Below are 18333 nucleotides of genomic sequence, written 5' to 3' on the forward strand. Positions count from 1 at the left end.
CAATAATTCCTATGCATAAATCACCAAAATTTCTGATTTAAATGCTTGTACATTGTCTTCAGCTTCTCTTTGCATGTAAGCAATAGATTGGAAACTCCCATACTGAAGGCAGAATAAAATGTGGCCTTAATATAAGTGTTTTTTAAAAATACTACTGTGAAATATATTTCTATATTCTTTTTAAAGATGTGATTGGAACGACTTTATCAAACACAGAATGTTGAAAAATTCATATAAACAGAGCTGGTCAAGCCACTTTCCATCATTTATCAGCAGTCCTGGCTGTCAGGGGAGGTCCCAGTCGACTGGCGGCTAGCAAACGTGATGCCCATCTACAAGAAGGGCCAGAAGGTTGACCTGGGAAACTATAGGCCTGTTAGTTTGACCTCAGTGCCAGGGAAGCTCATGGAGCAGATTGTCTTCAGTGTCATCACGCGGCACTTGCAGGGCCACCAGGTGGTCAGGCCCAGTCAGCATGGGTTTATGAAAGGCAGGTCCTGCTTGACTAACCTGATCTCCTTCTATGACAGTGACATGCTTGGTGGACGAGGGACAGGCTGTGGTCTACCTTGACGTCAGTAAGGCTTTTGACACCATTTCCCACAGCATTCTCCTCAAGAAATCGGCTGCTCTTGTCTTGGACTGGCGTACGCTTTGTTGGGTTAGAAACTGGCTGGGTAGCCAGGCCCAAAGAGTCGTGGTGAATGGAGTTAAATCCAGTTGGAGGCAGGTCATTAGTGGGGTCCCCCAGGGCTCAGTACTAGGGCCAGTTCTATTTAATATCTTTATCGATGATCTGGATGAGGGCATTGAGTGCACCTTCACTAAGTTTGCAGACGACACCAAGTTAGGTGCATGTTTGATCTGCTCGAGGGCAGGAAGGCTCTGCAGGAGGATCTGGATAGGCTGGTGGACCGATGGGCTGAGGCCAACTGTATGAAGTTCAACAAGGCCAAGTGCTGGGTCCTGCACCTGGGGCACAACAACCCCAAGCAGAGCTACAGGCTGGGAGATGAGTGGTTGGAAAGCTGCCTGGCCGAGAAGGACCTGGGAGTACTGGTTGATAGTCGGCTGAATATGAGCCAGCAGTGTGCTCAGGTGGCCAAGAAGGCCAACAGCATCCTGGCTTGTATAAGAAACAGTGTGGCCAGCAGGGCTAGGGAAGTGATTGTCCCCCTGTACTCAGCTCTGGTGAGGCTGCACCTCTAGTACTGTGTTCAGTTTTGGGCCCCTCGCTACAAGAAGGACATCGAGGTGCTCGAGCGAGTCCAGAGAAGGGCAACGAAGCTGGTGAGGGGTCTGGAGAACAAGGCTTATGAGGAAGAACAAGGCTTATGAGGAGCAGCTGAGGGAGCTGGGGCTGTTCAGTCTGGAAAAGAGGAGGCTCAGGGGCGACCTTATCACACTCTACAGGTACCTTAAAGGAGGCTGTAGCGAGGTGGGGGTTGGTCTGTTCTCCCACGTGCCTGGTGACAGGATGAGGGGGAATGGGCTAAAGTTGTGCCAGGGGAGATTTAGGTTGGATATTAGGAAGAACTTCTTTACCGAAAGGGTTGTTAGGCATTGGAATGGGCTGCTCAGGGAAGTGGTTGAGTCACCATCCCTGGAGGACTTTAAAAGACATTTAGATGTAGAGCTTAGTGATATGGTTTAGTGGAGGACTTGTTGTGTTAGGTCAGAGGTTGGACTAGGTGATCTTGGAGGTCTCTTCCAGCCTAGATGATTCTGTGATTCTGTAATTCATAGTCATTCATAGATCTCATTGCTGTTTTTGTTATATATTATTTTAAAAAACAATATCTTAGAACTGGCAAAACTGACTTCTGTTCAATATGTTTAAAATTTTACTTTGCTTTGAAATTGAAGAGGTCCTCATCAGCTCCTTACAGCCACTTTCCTTCCTTTGTGTGCCCAAAGCCTCTCCCTACCCGCCAGCCCAAGGAGCACCTGCTCTCCAGCTTCTCCCCAGGCCACACACCCTGCACCTGCCCATGGTGTGCCTGGCTCTTCCTCACCAGCTTCCACCATCTTTTACAGCCTCTTCCACCACGAGCCTGTGCCAGCCGTGGGCCCCTGCAGGGCTCCCTGTGCCAGGAGCTGGGGCAGCTCTCCCATGCTGCATGTGCAACCACAGCTCCCCTGCAGGAAAGCTTAGGCAAGGCCCACAGGTTTTGGAATGGTTTAAGATGATCTGTATCAGTGGGTGGGTATTAATGTTTTTCAACAAAATCAGCAAGTAAATACTGTACCCTCTGTTCAATTCAAAATTAAAATCTCCTGTTCTGTCTACCTGGATTACCTCCTGACTATGCTAATTCTTAGTTACAGAGATAAAGCATGTCTCTAATTGACTCCCTGCCTTGCCCCCTGTGAAATATACCAGGTACTTTCTTTCCCTATTTTTATTTTGTAGCCTGGAATGTAAGATTATTTTTTGTTTTCATAAATGTTTGACACTACCCAGTCTTATCCTGATCTCTGTTGGTATCAGGCGCTTACAATTTAATTTTCAAGCTGAGCAGGACAGACTGGACCAAAAGAACATAAACCTTCCAAAAATTAACATGGTGCCACTGAAGAAGTGGTTAATGTAATGGCCTGGCAATGGCAGGATATTAAACTAAAAAGTATATAGAGGTCTTAGGGGTCTTCTGACCTAATTTCATGTCATGTCGTTTAAGGCATGCAGAAGTGAAACGGTGTATGGTCAAAGACACCTCTGCTTGTGCTGTTTGCAGTGGGGTCAGGAGCATTGTTTTGCATTTAAAGATTTCATGGGCACTGAAGACAAAGGAAAAATACTAGCTTCAGCCTACTTACTGGCTCATAGGCTAGCTGCTGTAAAGGTATGGAGTTTGTATGTGTGATGAAAGCAGTCTGTGCGGGTGCATTGGGTCAATGCCATTTGTTCATAAAAAAGACAAGTGTCTGAATCCACGGTTGTATTTTTTTTCATAGAAGATAACTTCTAGAGTAGCCAAGTCAGTTCATGAGATCAGCATTCATGTACTACAGAGCTAGTTTGGTTTTTCTTAAAGTGGAATCATTCATTTCAGATTCCTACAAAACATCTGTAAAGCAGAAAATGCTGTTTGTGCTAATTAAATGTGACAACCAAATCCTTCTTGGAGACCATGTAAATCTTCCACAACCACTTTGAGGAGTGAAAGCCAATGCTGTCATTTGATAGCAGCATCTTGGGATTGTCTGTCACATGCTTAAAATCAGCTGAGTGAACCTATTCAAGGGCACCACCTGAAGTATCACACTGACCTTATAGCTCATTTCCATGTCTATGTCCTGGAATGGGAAATGCAGGGCTAATGCACAAATTGCCACATACAATTTCAGACACCAGGTATGATCTCAGCACAGTTCTTGTCATCCTGATTTTGTCTTATAACTGGAATTACTGCAGGTGCATTACACAAGTGCTATTACTTACACTTTCTCCTCACCTCACTGACTGTATGTTCCTGCTCCAATCAGCTGCTGTTTATACAACAGCCTGAGGTTGTTTTGTTGTTTACCAGCTTACCTCTTAGTAAGTGTCAGTCAGGAGCACCTTTGCTAAAAAGGCGATGTGAGATATGTCAAGCTCTCTCAAGACAGGTTTGCATGTGCTCCAAGTTTATTAGTGAACTTTCAGTATATGAAAGTCTAGGAAAGGGAAGTTGGCACTAATGGAAACCAACATCTTTATAAGAGGGAATGAAGATAATGCGTTATAATCTTATCAATGTGTACAAATATCTGAAGGGAGGGTGTTAAGAGGATGGGGCCAGACCCTTTTCAGTGGTGCCCAGCAACAGGACAAGAGGCAATGGGCACAAACTGAAATACAGGAAGTAGTGGCTGAATATGAGAAAACATTTCTTTACTGTAAGGATGACAGAGCACTGGCACAGGTTGCTCAGAGAGGTTACGGGGTCTCCTCCTTTAGAGTTATTCAAAACCCACCTGGATGAGATCCAGGGCCATGTGTGCTAGGTGACCCTGCTTGGCAGAAGGGTTGGACCAGGTGTTCTCCAGAGGTCCCTTCCAACCCCAAGAATTCTATGATTCTGCTGGAGAACAGCTGTCTCTTTAAATGGAGGCAATTGACCTGGGGTGATCCTGGTCTCCCTGTGTTCACAAGGCAATAATTTGTCTTTCTAAATTTCTGATTTCAGAAAGTCTCACAACAAAATTGCAAAAACTTCTGTCTGTATTATTTGGACAAACAAAGGCCTTCAGTGCAAGAGCAGTAGCAAATTCAAACCTATTGTGCTCTAAAAAGTGGAAATGCTGTAAGTTGTAATAAGAGAGCATATCACAGAGAATCACTTTCAGTTGATCTGTTGAAGAAGCAAAACAAAAGCAAACTGGGCAACCGAGACAGTATAAGAATATTTTTAAAGGATTCTAAACAGAGGACTCACAAGACAAAGATAATGCATTTAAACTGTAATCAGAATCATTACTCATGCAAGCAACTTGAATAATATCACAGCATAAAACAACAAAATAACTGGAAACAACAGTTATCCATTCTTTAAAGGGGTGTCAATGAACACGCAATGGATTTGTGTTAGAGAAATCCAGATACTACCTTCTCTGTTATATTTTAATTCAGAACTCTAGTTTCATTTTAACACCCACGAGAATTTAACGTGTCATTTTAAGCAACATAATATTTGAACTTGATTTTAAACTACTGGTCCAGATTTTCTGTTGTAGTATTCAGGCAATGGAACTATGATGAATCATGCCATACAAGGATCTGCTGCAGGCATTTAAATGTCACTGTGTTTTAATCTCTTTTTTTGATGCTTGGAATTTTTTAATATTTCTGTTGAATAAGCGTTATTTTGTGAGTATTTTTGTTACTAGATTTGTTCTGCTTAAGCTCTGTCTTTCCCTTTCAAATGAGTATGTTAAAGCTATTTTAAAATATCAAAAAGTTATTTTAATTATAAGTTGCTGTTAATTGTTGTTGTTTGAAATATTCTGAAATCATCTGATGTATAACTCTTTCTGCCTGTGCCCAGAAGCTCTTTTGATTCCATTCATGCACACCAAAAGATTTCAACCTATGTTAAGTGTTTCATGTACAAACTAAAGGAAATATAAACTCAGAGGAATGTATGGATAGGTAGCATTGCTCGTTCTTACTTTCAGTTCAGCTCCTGTTTTTTTTATTCGTGTGTTGTATATGGTGCATGTCCAAATTGTGAAGCCTCCAGGATGGAAACTGGATTGCTTATTATGCATTATGCATAATTGCTAATGATCATTCTTATTTATAATTCAGATACATCCAGTCATTTTTCTCAGAAATATCTGACTAGCTATTATTTTTTCTGCTGTCTATTGTCATGCTGTACTGATTTTATTTCTTTCAATGTATTTGCAGGCTCTATCTTTAAAATACCGTGGTGCATCTTTGAGATTTTAACACTAAAACTGTGGTTATAATCATTATGCCTTCATCAGGGATAACAGCTGTACAGTCTCTAGGAGAAACTAACTGAAATTGCACTAAATAACACAGAAAACTTATCAGAAGCTTCAGTTCTGGGGCCATAAGTTAGCCTGAGATGTGAGCGGGGTTTTAGAATGCAGCCTCCCTGCCAAGTTTAGAGCTGCTGTGGTAGTCCAGTGTTAGTCTTTGCAGGGCAGCCCTTCTTCAAGCAAATGAGTCAGGTGGGAGCCTCCCCCTTTGCTGTGCTGACAGCAGTGCAGGGCATGGGGAAGATCACTCCACCCTCATTACTAGCAAAAGGAAAGCTTCATTTTCACAGTGCTAGAGGTCAGGGAAGGATTCAAGTAAATGTTCTGTTTTTCCCCACAGGGTGGGGATGATCTGAAGGATATCTGCTCCAATCACTGCTGTTGGCTGGTACAGAAGGAGGGAACCTGCAGTTTCTATAGCTGGCTTTATTAGAGACAAAGACAGTATCAGCTGCAGCTGGAGAGGGGCAGGAGACTACCAGCAGAGAGGAGTACAAGTCTCTCTAATAGATTCCCTTGCTTATCCCTGTTCCCACATGCACTGCACAGCACTAAACCTTCCTCTGACCAAAACTTTGTTTCCTGGATTATTACCAGAAAGCAGAAACATGGAGAGTTTTTTTACCTTTCTGCTGGAGACAGAAAATTTCTCCTTTTAATCCTGAACTTTGTTTACAGATTAGAAACTCCAATATTCTCCAATATTATTTTCACTAGTTAGAGAAAAAAAATGGATGCACTCAGAGCACTTGGAAATGAGTCGCTGTTGTCCGGTTTCTCTGGTCCTGGCAGATGGGATCCCTTTCGTCGTCCCTTGGATTCCATCCAGCCCTGGCACTTCAGGCTTCTGGCAGCAGTAATGCTGGTGGTGACCTCCCTGTCACTTGCTGAGAACCTGGCTGTGATCCTGGTAACTTTTAAGTTCAAGCAGTTGAGACAACCTGTCAATTATGTTATAGTGAATTTATCTGTGGCTGATTTTCTGGTCTCATTGACTGGTGGCACCATCAGCTTTTTAGCCAATCTAAAAGGTTATTTTTATATGGGATACTGGGCTTGTGTACTGGAAGGATTTGCTGTCACATTTTTTGGTAAGCTTGATTTTGTTGGTAGTTATACATTTTTTCTTTGAACTTCCTTTAATGTATTCTACTAACTCTCCTGCAGCTTCCTGAGTCTCTGACTTTGCATGCCTTTGAATGCATTGGATCTTTCCCCAGTTACACGTGTTCTGTGGTGTACCTCATGCGTGAGTGAATAACATGCAGCACTTTTGCTGTCACATATCAGTGGCTTGTTGCTTGTATACTGTTCACTGAATATGTTTAATATAATGAGAAAAAACTTGCTAATAGAATAGCAGGATTGTGGGTAAAACTGTGAGAAAAAAAAATCACTATGTGCAACTATTTTCGAGGTTTGTGTCTAGGTGTATGTGTGTATGTGGTTAAACGAGAGCGAGAGAGAACAAATAGCTGTTCTAAAACTGTGGAAAATATTAGGACACTGAAACGTCTTATGTTAGCTGTCTTCCAGTGGTTCTGAGGAACTATGGCATGCCTGTAACTGTCACCCCTCGCACCTGAATCTTTCTGTGATTGTTTATCTTGTCTTTGTTTTGCTAACTACATAAAATGTATTAAAGTACTCTAGAAGGGAAAATTGTCACCAGTTCACTGTGTAAATATACCTCTGCAGAGTAAATATGAAAACAGTTTTAAAATTGAACATCTAATTACTTGAACATATAAATTCATTCCTGCCTCCTACAGAGCTTTTGTATCTCTGCCAAGTGATATTTGGGTTCTGTTTTAGAAGCTGCATAGTGAAGCCAGTCTTTTAACTCAGTCACTTCTCTGAATCAAAACACGTTGCTGGTCTTCAACCTGAAGAGGAATCCCACTGTTGCTCTCAGGTTGATTAAGCTACACAGAAGGATTATCTGTGAGGGTCAATGGTATTCTACCAGTTTGTGGCATGGAAGGCATGTCTCATGGAGTTAAGGTCAGGCTGTTTCAAGATTTTGGTGAACAACCAGGTGGTCTTTAGTAAAGTGATACCTTAATGCTGTGGGCAGCTGTCTGTAGGCTAGAGTTTTATGACAGTCCGAAATATGACATTTCTTGCAAAAATAGTGTTTTGAAGATATGTCTTCATTCGTTAATTTGGAAGTTATATGTAATTTGCAGCTTTTCAGAGTAGAACAGAATAAAAAAAAAGTCGTGAGTTAAAAGGTCCAATTAGTTGCTTGGGTTTGTAGTCATTATTACTGACAAATTAGACAAGTATGGAAATCTTGTATTCTTAATAAAATATTAGAATATGCACATGAATTGCACATCCTTTGTAAACTTGGATTGATGAAAAATGTTCCTGATATGGTGGGTGGTCAAATGCTGCAACAGGTTGCAAAGAACTGTTGGAGTCTCCACAGCAAAGAAGCTGTGGAGTCTCCAGCTGTGGAGATGTTCAAAACCTAACTGGATGTAGTCCTGGACGACCTGTTCTATGGACCTGGCTTAAGGTGTGTGGGGCTGGACTAGGTGACCTCCAGCTATACCTCCAACATAAATGATTCTGTGACTGTATGATGTGGGATAGTGTTTGATTTTCAGTGAATCTATCTGATTTTTTATGCTGACTGTGTTTTCTCACTGTAGGTATTGTTGCTCTCTGGTCTCTTGCGCTTTTGGCTTTTGAGCGGTACATAGTGATCTGCCACCCACTGGGAAATATGCGCTTGAAGGGGAAGCATGCTGCCTTAGGTATTGCCTTTGTGTGGACCTTTTCCTTCCTTTGGACCATCCCACCAACTATGGGTTGGAGCAGCTACACCACCAGTAAGATTGGAACTACTTGCGAGCCTAACTGGTAAGGCCATCGTTGCAGAGTATGGTGAAGAAATTACACTTACAGCTCATGACTTCTCAAAGGCAGGAGTTTAAAGGAAAGGCTTAAAGATGATGGACTTCCAGGCAAAACTAGAGGTAGACAAAGCTATAACAAAACCAAGAAAAAATTACCAAGAACAGGATAAAAATATATATGTGTGTGTGTGTATATATATATATCATTTTCTAAAAGAAGAAGCTTTTGTATCTAATGAAGATAACTGTCCTATACCTTGTGGTTTTTGTCAGGATTCAAAGAGGACTAAAAGATTTTTAGAAGTCTGGACAAGGCCCTGTGCAACCTGTTCTACCCCCGTAGTTGACATCACGTTGAGCAGGAGGTTGGATTACGTGTACCTTCCCACCTGAACAGACCCACAATTCTATAGTTCTGTGTCTGTGATCCTACAAAGAAAACATTTCCTGGGGGGGGTTGATTAAAAACAGTTAACAAAAATATTAGTAACACCTTTAAAGAGCAAAATGAACTCTTCAGGAAAATAATCAGAGCACATTAGTAATACATACACGATGTATTCTGTGTTTTATACAGGTATTCGGGAGCTTATACTGATCATACCTACATTATTGCATTTTTCACCACCTGTTTTATAGTGCCTTTATTGGTAATTTTGGTATCCTATGGAAAACTGATGCAGAAGCTAAGAAAGGTAAGAAGAAGCACTAATAAGTAAAATTTTGAAATGCGTATGTATGTAATCATTTGGAATTTTTGTGTTCAAATTTCCATAATGATCAGACGTCAGATTTCCAGGCAGCAAATATGCTCGCTTGTCATGCTTTGTTAAATAATTATAATTACAAACAGAAATCCATGCTATGGTTAGAAATGATTTTTCAGTGTCCAAGTTTGATCACTTATGAGTATGTCTCATTAGCCAAACATCATGTTAGAAAAAATGTCTGCCTCATAAATAAAGAAGCTGGATGAACCAGTATTGGTTTATTTACAATTGCAATTCAGTTCAGTGGCAGTTTTTGAGATTCAAACCAGGCAACTCAGAATGTAGCTTAAAATGTCTGCATTTGTAAGTTGTAAGAGTGCTGACTAAAAGTTTGTAATACATGAGGGCAGAATAACATGTAGCATTTGTAAATGTAATGCAATGCCATTTAGTAATTAAACAGGAACACTATCCAGGAACATTGATTCTTGAGGAATAATTTTAAATTTTATTTAATGATTATGCTGACCTGACATAAAAGAGAATATGCAAAAATTGAAAAAGACAATAGAGCTAGAAAATTCCTATTTGGTACAGTATTTTTTGACAATATTGTTATTTCTATTTACTGCAAAGCTGCCTTTTCTTATTGCTTCAGTAACAAATGCAGTAAATAGCTTCAATCTACTGATGTTTTAGAAGTATTTGGGATAGTCAAATGCCTGCTTTTATTTAAATGCTGTTTTCCTTGAGAAGGAAACAAAACAGAAGGAAAATGCAGAAAAAAAATCATTTTCTCCTTAGAAAATTTAGATTAGGCCATGCATATTTCAGGTGACATCATTATTCCTCTAAATAGACTTTTCTTGATTTCCTTCAGGATGCATTTAGGAGAAAGAAGGTGAAATGTCTGGGAGAGGCTGGTTTTAAACATGAGAAATTTCCAAAATTGAACGTGAATTGCAGCAGGTGTGCATTGCTGCTCATAGCTCCCATGGTGCGGTAGCATGGTGTCTGTTGGTGCAAGAGTGGGAGAAGTGAATTTCAAGGGATGGAGATGTTTGAAGAAAAACATTCTTGATGTCAGACTCTTCTGAGGTAGCTTGTAAAACTGTAAGTCTGTTATTACGAACATCCAGAACTTTTATTAGTATTTTATATTTCTCTGTCCTAACCTACCTACAGAGGAAAAGGGATGATGAGAGAGCCAGGGGAGCCAGACCTCCTTGCTGTTGATGCAGGCTGCTCACTGCTGCCAGGGAGGGTGGTGTGCTTGTTAGAAAAGGGAGCACTGACACCCGGCTTGGGAGTGGGCAAGCAGCTACCCTAGGCATGCAGCCTTGCAGGGCTCCTGCTCCTGCCTGGGGCAGTCGTGGTGGAACTGTGGGTGGTGGGTGTCCCTCCCTGCAGGGACAGGAAAAGGCCACCTCCAGGAGGCTGTCCCTGGGAGGAGAAGCCCATGGGTGGCCTGGCAGCACAGCATGAAAGGGATGGATAGTAACCCTACAGAGGGGATGTCGAGGAACTGAGACCATGTGCAAATCATCCAGTGCTGTGATGAGTCTGCAAGAGCAGTAGCTAACGTGCTAGTGAGATGCATCAGAAGGTGTATGAAAAGGGCTATTTCCTTCCTCTGGGACAACCACTTAAGAGGCCGTAGGGAAGAAACAAAGCAGACAAGGTGAGAAACAAGAGAGGCAATGAAAGGAAGAGTCATTGTTGATCACAGAAGAATCATAAAATCATTAATGTTGGAAAAGACCTCTAAGATCATCTAGTCCAACCGTAGAAGTCAGTGAATGGTCTGTCTTGGCATTTGGATTAGGTCAGGATGTCTTCTGAATGCAATTGAAAGATTGACCTAAGAACAGCTAACTGCCTGTGATATATTTTGTAAATTTATAATTGCCACGAGGCTGTATCTCACAACTAAACTCATTTTTAAAAATGTGATTACAGTGAACAGAAAGAGACATAGGCATCAGAACTGGAGTCCTGATGTTCTCAACCAACCTTCTTACAGGATTTTGACTCCCATGCCCCATGGTTGCCACAGTTCAGATTCTGTCCTGAAGGGCATTGTTCTGTCTTAGTAAAGTCTGCTAGTCCCTCAGTCACAGTTACCTTTGCTCTACAATTCCAAAAGTAGCTTTCAGTACAATTGCAAACGTAATGAAGGAAATGAATCTTTAGGAAAAGGTTTAATTAGCAGTTTATAATGGAGCTAAATGATTATTAGAGTGTTCTCTTGTTGGTAAGATAAAGCACCAGTACATGGTTCCTTAGCAGTTTAGTGTTCTAGGATTTTGAGAGCAATCTACTGGCATCCATAAAAAGCCATAGCTGAGAAGGAGGGCAGACTTGTATGAAACAAAGATGAAACAGAGCCAAAAGAACTATTTGGGGGAACACTTAAAAATAAATAAATAAAAGAGTTGCTAAATATGCATGTTAAGGAAAACATGGACTAACTCATGAAACTGCCACTAAAAACTGTGAAGAAGGGTTAAGTGCCAATGAAAGGGGAAAGAGATGCTCAGAGCTACTAACAGAGCAGTCTGGAACACACTGGAACTGAATAAGAACAACATGGCTTTGTCAAAACAGTAGCAGCCCAACCCTGACTGTGAGTATGGATCATACAGTGACCACTGCACCTGCTCTAACCATGCCATGTGCTCAGGGCTGGGAGGCCAAGCTAGCTCCACTCATGATACCTTAATCACCAGCTCGCTGTCTTAAATAGGCTTGTGAGGGGGTCAGATGCACTTGGTATCTGACAAGCAGATCAGTGCAAAGCAGTAAGTTTGCCAGCAATTATCTTGCAATTTTCCCAGCTGAGAAAAAAAAAGGGGGGGGGAGGGGACACGACTTAAGTCTGGGCAAAAAATGAGACCATTTGCAAGCATGTGTATATATGCACATGTTGTGTATGTGAGAAAGACAAGGGAATTACTGTCTGCTCTCAAAGATTAAAATTAATGTATCTAGCCTCAAAAATAAAAAAATGTTGCCCCAGTAACAGGAAGTGTCATTAAGCATGAGGCTTCATTGTGCAATGGACTATGCAAATACCCAGGAAAGGATGTAGCCTGTAGAGTTTGGGATCAGCAAAGGAGTTACAGCTAGGAAAAGTGTGGTATACAGAGAGAATTGCAGTTCTGGAAAGTTAAGATGATGAGATCATATTCTGAACCTTTTCTTTCCTTCATGTGTTGGAAACTTGAACAAAAATCTACTTCTATGCTCTACAGATTTCTTTCCTTTGGCTCTGTGGAATTCTTTGCATAATAGTTATTCTAAACTAGGATTGTCTACACACAGTTTAATTAGGGAGGCACAAAAATGCGTATTGTCAATGAGTTACACAGTTATTTGGGGGATGGAAAATGAGGGAGAAGATACTAGCTTCCACATACATCTTTAAGTACTAAATATGTTAAATTTTGAGTGCAGTGCAAGGGTAAAGGGGGAATATCTCCACTCAGTTCTGACTTTAATGTGGGCAGCTTACAAGGCCATGTTATTCCAATTACTGTTGTGAGATCTGGCATCAGGATTTCTATAGCAATTCAGAGTTATCATTAGTTGCTTTGCACGTAAGCTAACGTTACTTAGCAGTACTCTGTTTCACTAAGTCATCAAGGAAAAAAACAGTTATTGCCCAGAAAGACATTGTATGACATGATGCACTCTCTGTAGAAACATCTCTATCTAAGCTGTTTGTGTGGGGAGAGGGGGAACATTCCTGTTAAATGCCCCAAACCTGCTTTAATTCTGGTATCATTAGATTATAGATGCTGCTCTTCACTTTCTGGTGAAGGCCATAAAGCACCACAGAGTTTGATAGGCTCTCCTGATCGCTGCTCCTTATGCTGGTCTAGAGGTTACCAGTGGCAAGGAACTTGTACAGCCACAGCAAAGAGTGCTGTCTTCTAACACCCATAGGCTTACCATCTTCTTGCAACTCACTATAACTGCCCACTTTTTGGTAATTGTCACCATCAAGCCTTTGATTAAACAGTTGCAGTTACAGTTGGGTAGCCATAATGACAGGGGTAAATTTGAAGCTGGCTGAAAACTTCTCGAAAGGTAAGCCAAAGCTGTTTCCACTCTATGGATGAGGTGGCCAGATGTTGGCCGGAGCTCAGGTACACCAAGAACAGGCAACAGGAGTGGGCTGAGAAGACAAGCTCAGTTTGAGGCCCTGAAAAGAGGTTGGGACTGTGGTGCTGGTAGGGGATCAGAGATAGCTTGGCCTCCTTTCCTGCACTGTCCCCTGCAGGTACTTTCCCTCTGCTAATGCCAACCACAGCAGTCATGAGCCCATCTTTTCAAATTTCTGGCATGGAAGAGTCTGCAGTCTAAGGCAAGGGCTGTTGCTCAAAGCCATGTCTTGGCAGTGGCCTGAATCTAAGTTTGGAAGAAATCTGAAACTGCTGAGACTTTAAAAAATATCTCGTAAGGATAATGCTTTCTTTGGGCTGACTGGTGCAGAAGACAGTTTTGTAGATAAGATTAGTTCACTGTAAGGCTGGTTAAAGGGTATGATTGCTTCTCATATTTATTTTGTTATGGAATTGTGCTTTTTGTTATATTTTGCTGTACATGAACTGGTGTGTCAGGTCAGCAGCAAATGCATTTCTCAAAAAGACTAGAGTGGAATAGAGAGCTACTTTTCCCACCAGTATAGGTAAAATGTTACCTAGTCAGCTTTCCTGCAAGCCAAGAAGTCTGACTTTATTAGATTTGTGCAAATCCAAAGCTGCTATAAGCTGAGAGAGTTCTGTTGAAGCCAATGGAAAATGGCAATGTATCACCTAAAAATACAGCACTAATTTGTTTCATATTTTTAAAGGCAACTTATTGTACTGATGTTGTCAGATACCTCCAGTTGCTCATTCTGTCAGAGTCATTGTATTCTGTATTTTGGCATTCTAAATAGATGCCTATTATCTCTAATTTGACTAAGATCATTAGGATTCCTTTTCTCATAGATGGAATTTGTCTGTATGTCTGCACTGCCCCTTGAGGTGTGTTGCTGCAGCACCCATGAAATTATTTGAGATAGATCAACTTTTGTGAGGCTGGACAGCGAATCTGGGCCATCACTTCACTTCTCATGGCTTGGCTAAATCTAGCTTGGGTGTGCCTGTACAGGCTACAGTCATGCTGGACTGCAACTATGTTTCTGTACAAAGATGGTCCTAGCATTTTTTGTCATTTTGGCAATAAAAATATAAAGATATGTAAACAAAGGAAAACTGAATAATCACAAGATACAGTAATTCATGTCCCTTAGCACTCATACTGACACTCTGTGGTCCAGTAACAGCATCCTTATGTGCTACCATACTTGACAAGAGTAGATCTTTCCTTATAGCATGGCAGATTATTAAACTTTCCCCGCATTTGCTGTTTGAAGGCCTTGTTTATTTTCTGGAATTTTCTGTCTTTTCTTTAAAGGTGTCAGATACTCAATGCAGGCTGGGAACTACCAGGAAACCTGAAAGACAAGTGACTAGAATGGTTATTGTTATGATCATTGCATTTCTAATCTGCTGGATGCCATATGCTGCCTTTTCTATCCTAGTCACTGCATATCCTTCCATTGAATTGGATCCTCGTCTGGCAGCAATTCCAGCTTTCTTTTCCAAAACAGCTACCGTTTATAATCCAATTATTTATGTCTTTATGAACAAACAGGTACTGTATGCTTTCAAAGTGTCTTTAAAATTCATATTTTCATATGTAGTCTTGCTTTACAATGAATTATTTCTATCTACTTGTTAGTTAACCAGCAATCCAATAACTAGCATTTAGAAATAAAAAAAAAAAATGAAAAAAATCACTATATCTACTTACTGGAGCATAGCGTAAACCTCAGAGCATTATTACAATATGAATGTTAATAATAATTAGGTTTAGCTGTTAGAAAGGGAAATCAGCCCTTAGTGAATGTCAGTTATTCTAGTTTTCTGTATGAAAAGTCTGTTTTCAAGACTGTCCCATGATGTTTCTATTATTCTTTAGGAATGCAATACCAGTGAATTGCTTTTGAGGTAGGGTGCTCATGGATGTGAACAAAATGGAAAGAGAACATCTTTGAATAGCTGGGTATTAGTGCATGAAAGCAACTCATGAACCCCGAGAAATGATCACTTCTCTTTGGTAAGATGTGGCTAGGAACAAGCATGAGAAGAAAATTATTTCTTAGAATGAGGCTTACTAGTAGTCTGGGCCTTTTTTAGAATGTCATTATTTCTCAGTTTGAGAGTTCTTCATGGTGTCACAAGCATATATGTTTAATGGGGCTATTTCTGTATGTGCCCAACTGATTAATGAGATAATTTCCAAGAATTTTAGTTAAGACACAAACTGCTTTATAGAAATATTTTTTAATTTCTTGTGTTTTGATTGATCTCCTTTGTTTCAACCTTCTAGTTCAGGAAGTGTCTGGTTGAGATGTTCAGCTGCAGTGCCATAGAGACTGCAGAGTCCAACATGAACCCAGCTTCAGAGAGAGCAATGCTAACCCAGGACAAAAGAGGCAGTGAGTTGTCCATCATGGCAGTACGTAGCACCGTTTCTAAGAGGAAAACTGGAGATGAAGACAGAAATTGCCCTTCTCTTGCTCATTTGGCAGCTTCAGAAAATAAAATCTGGCCCATGTAGAGAGTGAGATGTGATCATCAATGCAGTACTACAGCATATTTCCTTGTTACCATCACTTCATATAAAAAATGTCATGGTAGACATTATGCTCAGTCCTGTGGACACTGGCTTTGAGATTCTGAGCTCCTGAGTGAATGTACAAGCTTATTGGCTCTGCAGTTGCAGTCAAATGCCCAGCCAAAAAGTTAGTCCCTTCCTCTATTATGTTAGTCCCCTATTATCCACAGCCTGCTTGCTCCGGTAATAAAACTAGAGAAGCCCAATATTTTTATGCTGGCATGTGACACAGTAAGGATAAGAGAGTTTTACACTGATGACTGCTCCTTGGTTAGCTGGGCAGAAACATGAAGTGGTACATGGCTTCAACATGCTAATGGAAAATGAATAATATTTAGCATACAACTGACTCAAGTTCAACCAAGTGGAGATTCAGAGAGAGGCAGGCCTGTGTGTTTTTTGGTTTGTTTCAGAATTTTTACTTAAAACAAACAAGCAAAAAGCCTAAGGCTTCTGCACTTACGTCTGTCCCTGGTGAAAACATCATCTGCAGCAAGTCAGGTGAGCTGTTTAGACTTCCAAGGACTATTTTATTAAAAAAATCTCCATCAAGAGTCATTCATATCCTCCTCCTTCATTCTCTCTTTGTCAGGAAAACTTCTGTGCCCATAGCAACTTCTGAAATCAACTCAAATTTAGCAGAGAAGGTAGGGTATAGAAAACTGTGCAGGAATACTGAAGAAAGGGCCAGTAGCACTGCTTGAGTTCTGAAGCTGAGCTTTGTAGTACACAAGTTTTTCACTGTATGTCCTTGCAACGTGCAGAGCTAAGATCTATCATGTTCTTGAGATCATGGAGCTCCAGGAGACAACTATTATTTCTGTTTTTTAATCATAGAATGGTTTGAGTTGGAAAGGACCCTTAAAGATCATCTAGTTCAACCCCCTGCCATGGGCAGGGACATCTCTCACTAGACCGGGTTGCTCAAAGCCCCATCCAACCTGAACTCAAACACTTCCAGGGATGGGGCATCCACAGCTTCTCTTGGCAACCTGTTTCAGTACCTCAGTACCCTAACAGTGCTCCACAGTGAGGATATTCTTCCTTGTATCTAATCTAAATCTATCCTCTTTCAGTTTAAAACCATTGCCCCTAGTCCTGTCACTACAGGCACTTGTAAAATGTCTCCCTCCATCTTTCTTATAAGCCTCCTTTAAGTATTGCAAGGCTGCAATAAGGTCACCCAGGAACCTTCTCTTTTCTAGGTCAAACACTCCCATGTCTCTCAGCCTTAAAGAAAAAGCTGTGTGCACAAGCAAAGCAAAAGAAGGAATTTATTTACTACTTCCAATTGGCAGGCAGGTGTTCAGCCATCTACAGGGAAGCAATGCCCATCACATATAACACTTTCTCGGGAAGACAAACACCAAAGACAAATGTCCTTCCCCCCTGCCAAGACCCCATTGTTCCTTCTTTACCCCAGTTTTCTTGTTCTTCATGAAGCCATGTAGTATGGGATAAACCTTTGGTCAGCTGGGGTCAGCTGTCCTGTCTCTGTCCACTCCCTGCTCCTTGTGCACCCCCTGTCTCCTCACTGGGAGAGTGGTGGGAGAAGCTGAAAAGTCTGTGACTTACTGCTGGCACTGTTCAGGAACAACCAAACTATCAATGTGTTATCAACATTATTTGCACCACAAATCCAAAACATATCATCATACAAGCCTCTACAAAAAACAAAACAAAACGCTATCCCAGCCAAAACCAGGACACTTAATTATGATTTCAGGAAATTAGTGTCCAGAGTATACAAAAAGTACGCCTGTGCTGGGCCATGTTACATTGGATGGCTGTGTTTCCCTTTGCACATTTTTGCTTTTCTCTCACTTCTGAGCTAGAGCGTGTCTCAGAAAACATATTCAGCGTTCTAGCTGAACAGGCAACTTGCAGCAGTCAATCACACCATGTTGCTGTTCTTCTCTTAGGAGCAGTTGCATTGCTGTCCCTTCAGTCCTTAATTTTTGTTTTGTTTTTTGTTTTTTATGTTATTCTCTAGCTGTTCTCCAGCCTACTCCTGACCACACGGCCCATCAAAAAGAATAAACTGCCTTGCTTTTATGAATAAACAAGAACAAAAGTCATGAGACAAACAAAGCCTCTGTGCCCTTGTCTATTACAAAATCCTTCAAGCTCACTGTTGCTGATCCCTATACACCTGCATGCAGGGTAGCCCTCCTCTTTTGGATTATGGCACACGGCAAATCACAGTAAGCATAACTACCTAACGTAACTACACAGACCAATATATTGTCTCATAGAATCATGAGACAGCTTTAGGCGGGTGAGGAAAGAAAACCCTGTAGCAAATTTGTGGCAATTTCTGAAGCAGAAAGCAATATGTAGGTCTATGTAGGTCTATTGCCCCTATATTGGGGCAAATCCTCATCCCAGTGAAATTGACAGCAACATTAATGCCCTCTGCTTATTTTGAATTGTTTTTCCATTGTCAGCCCTAATGTAACGAGAAAGAAAAAAAAGAAACAGAGATCGAGTCTCCGGGGCTCCCGGATGATGAGGACGTGCATCTGGGGCCA

At 41.1% G+C, this 18333-nt stretch overlaps 1 protein-coding gene across 2 annotated transcripts; it reads left to right on the top strand.

Annotated features, from left to right (window-relative positions):
- Window positions 1-4114: 4114 nt before the first annotated feature.
- LOC308197365 (opsin-VA-like) lies at window positions 4115-18331 on the top strand. 2 transcript variants are annotated; one of them, XM_080597694.1, is made up of 5 exons: window positions 4115-6584; window positions 8154-8364; window positions 8938-9055; window positions 14537-14776; window positions 15104-15653. In XM_080597694.1, exons 1-5 carry the CDS (start codon window positions 6224-6226, stop codon window positions 15134-15136), a joined length of 963 nt encoding a protein of 320 aa, XP_080453820.1. In that variant the 5' UTR covers window positions 4115-6223; the 3' UTR covers window positions 15137-15653. The 2 variants fall into 2 exon arrangements, with proteins under 2 accessions (XP_080453820.1, XP_080453819.1); XM_080597693.1 differs by having other exon boundaries at window positions 4118-6584; window positions 15515-18331.
- Window positions 18332-18333: the final 2 nt, after the last annotated feature.

The sequence above is a fragment of the Anser brachyrhynchus genome, assembly GCF_964034855.1.
Source record: "Anser brachyrhynchus genome assembly, chromosome: 6".
NCBI classification, from domain to species: domain Eukaryota; kingdom Metazoa; phylum Chordata; class Aves; order Anseriformes; family Anatidae; genus Anser; species Anser brachyrhynchus.

Bases quoted from the DNA above. Each gene is read 5' to 3' on its own strand.
- LOC308197365 (XM_080597693.1), top strand. From the start codon at position 6,224: ATGGATGCACTCAGAGCACTTGGAAATGAGTCGCTGTTGTCCGGTTTC. The intron at 8,365-8,937 runs GTAAGGCCATCG...TGTTTTATACAG, and splicing joins ACTACTTGCGAGCCTAACTG to GTATTCGGGAGCTTATACTG. The intron at 9,056-14,536 runs GTAAGAAGAAGC...TTTTCTTTAAAG, and splicing joins TGATGCAGAAGCTAAGAAAG to GTGTCAGATACTCAATGCAG.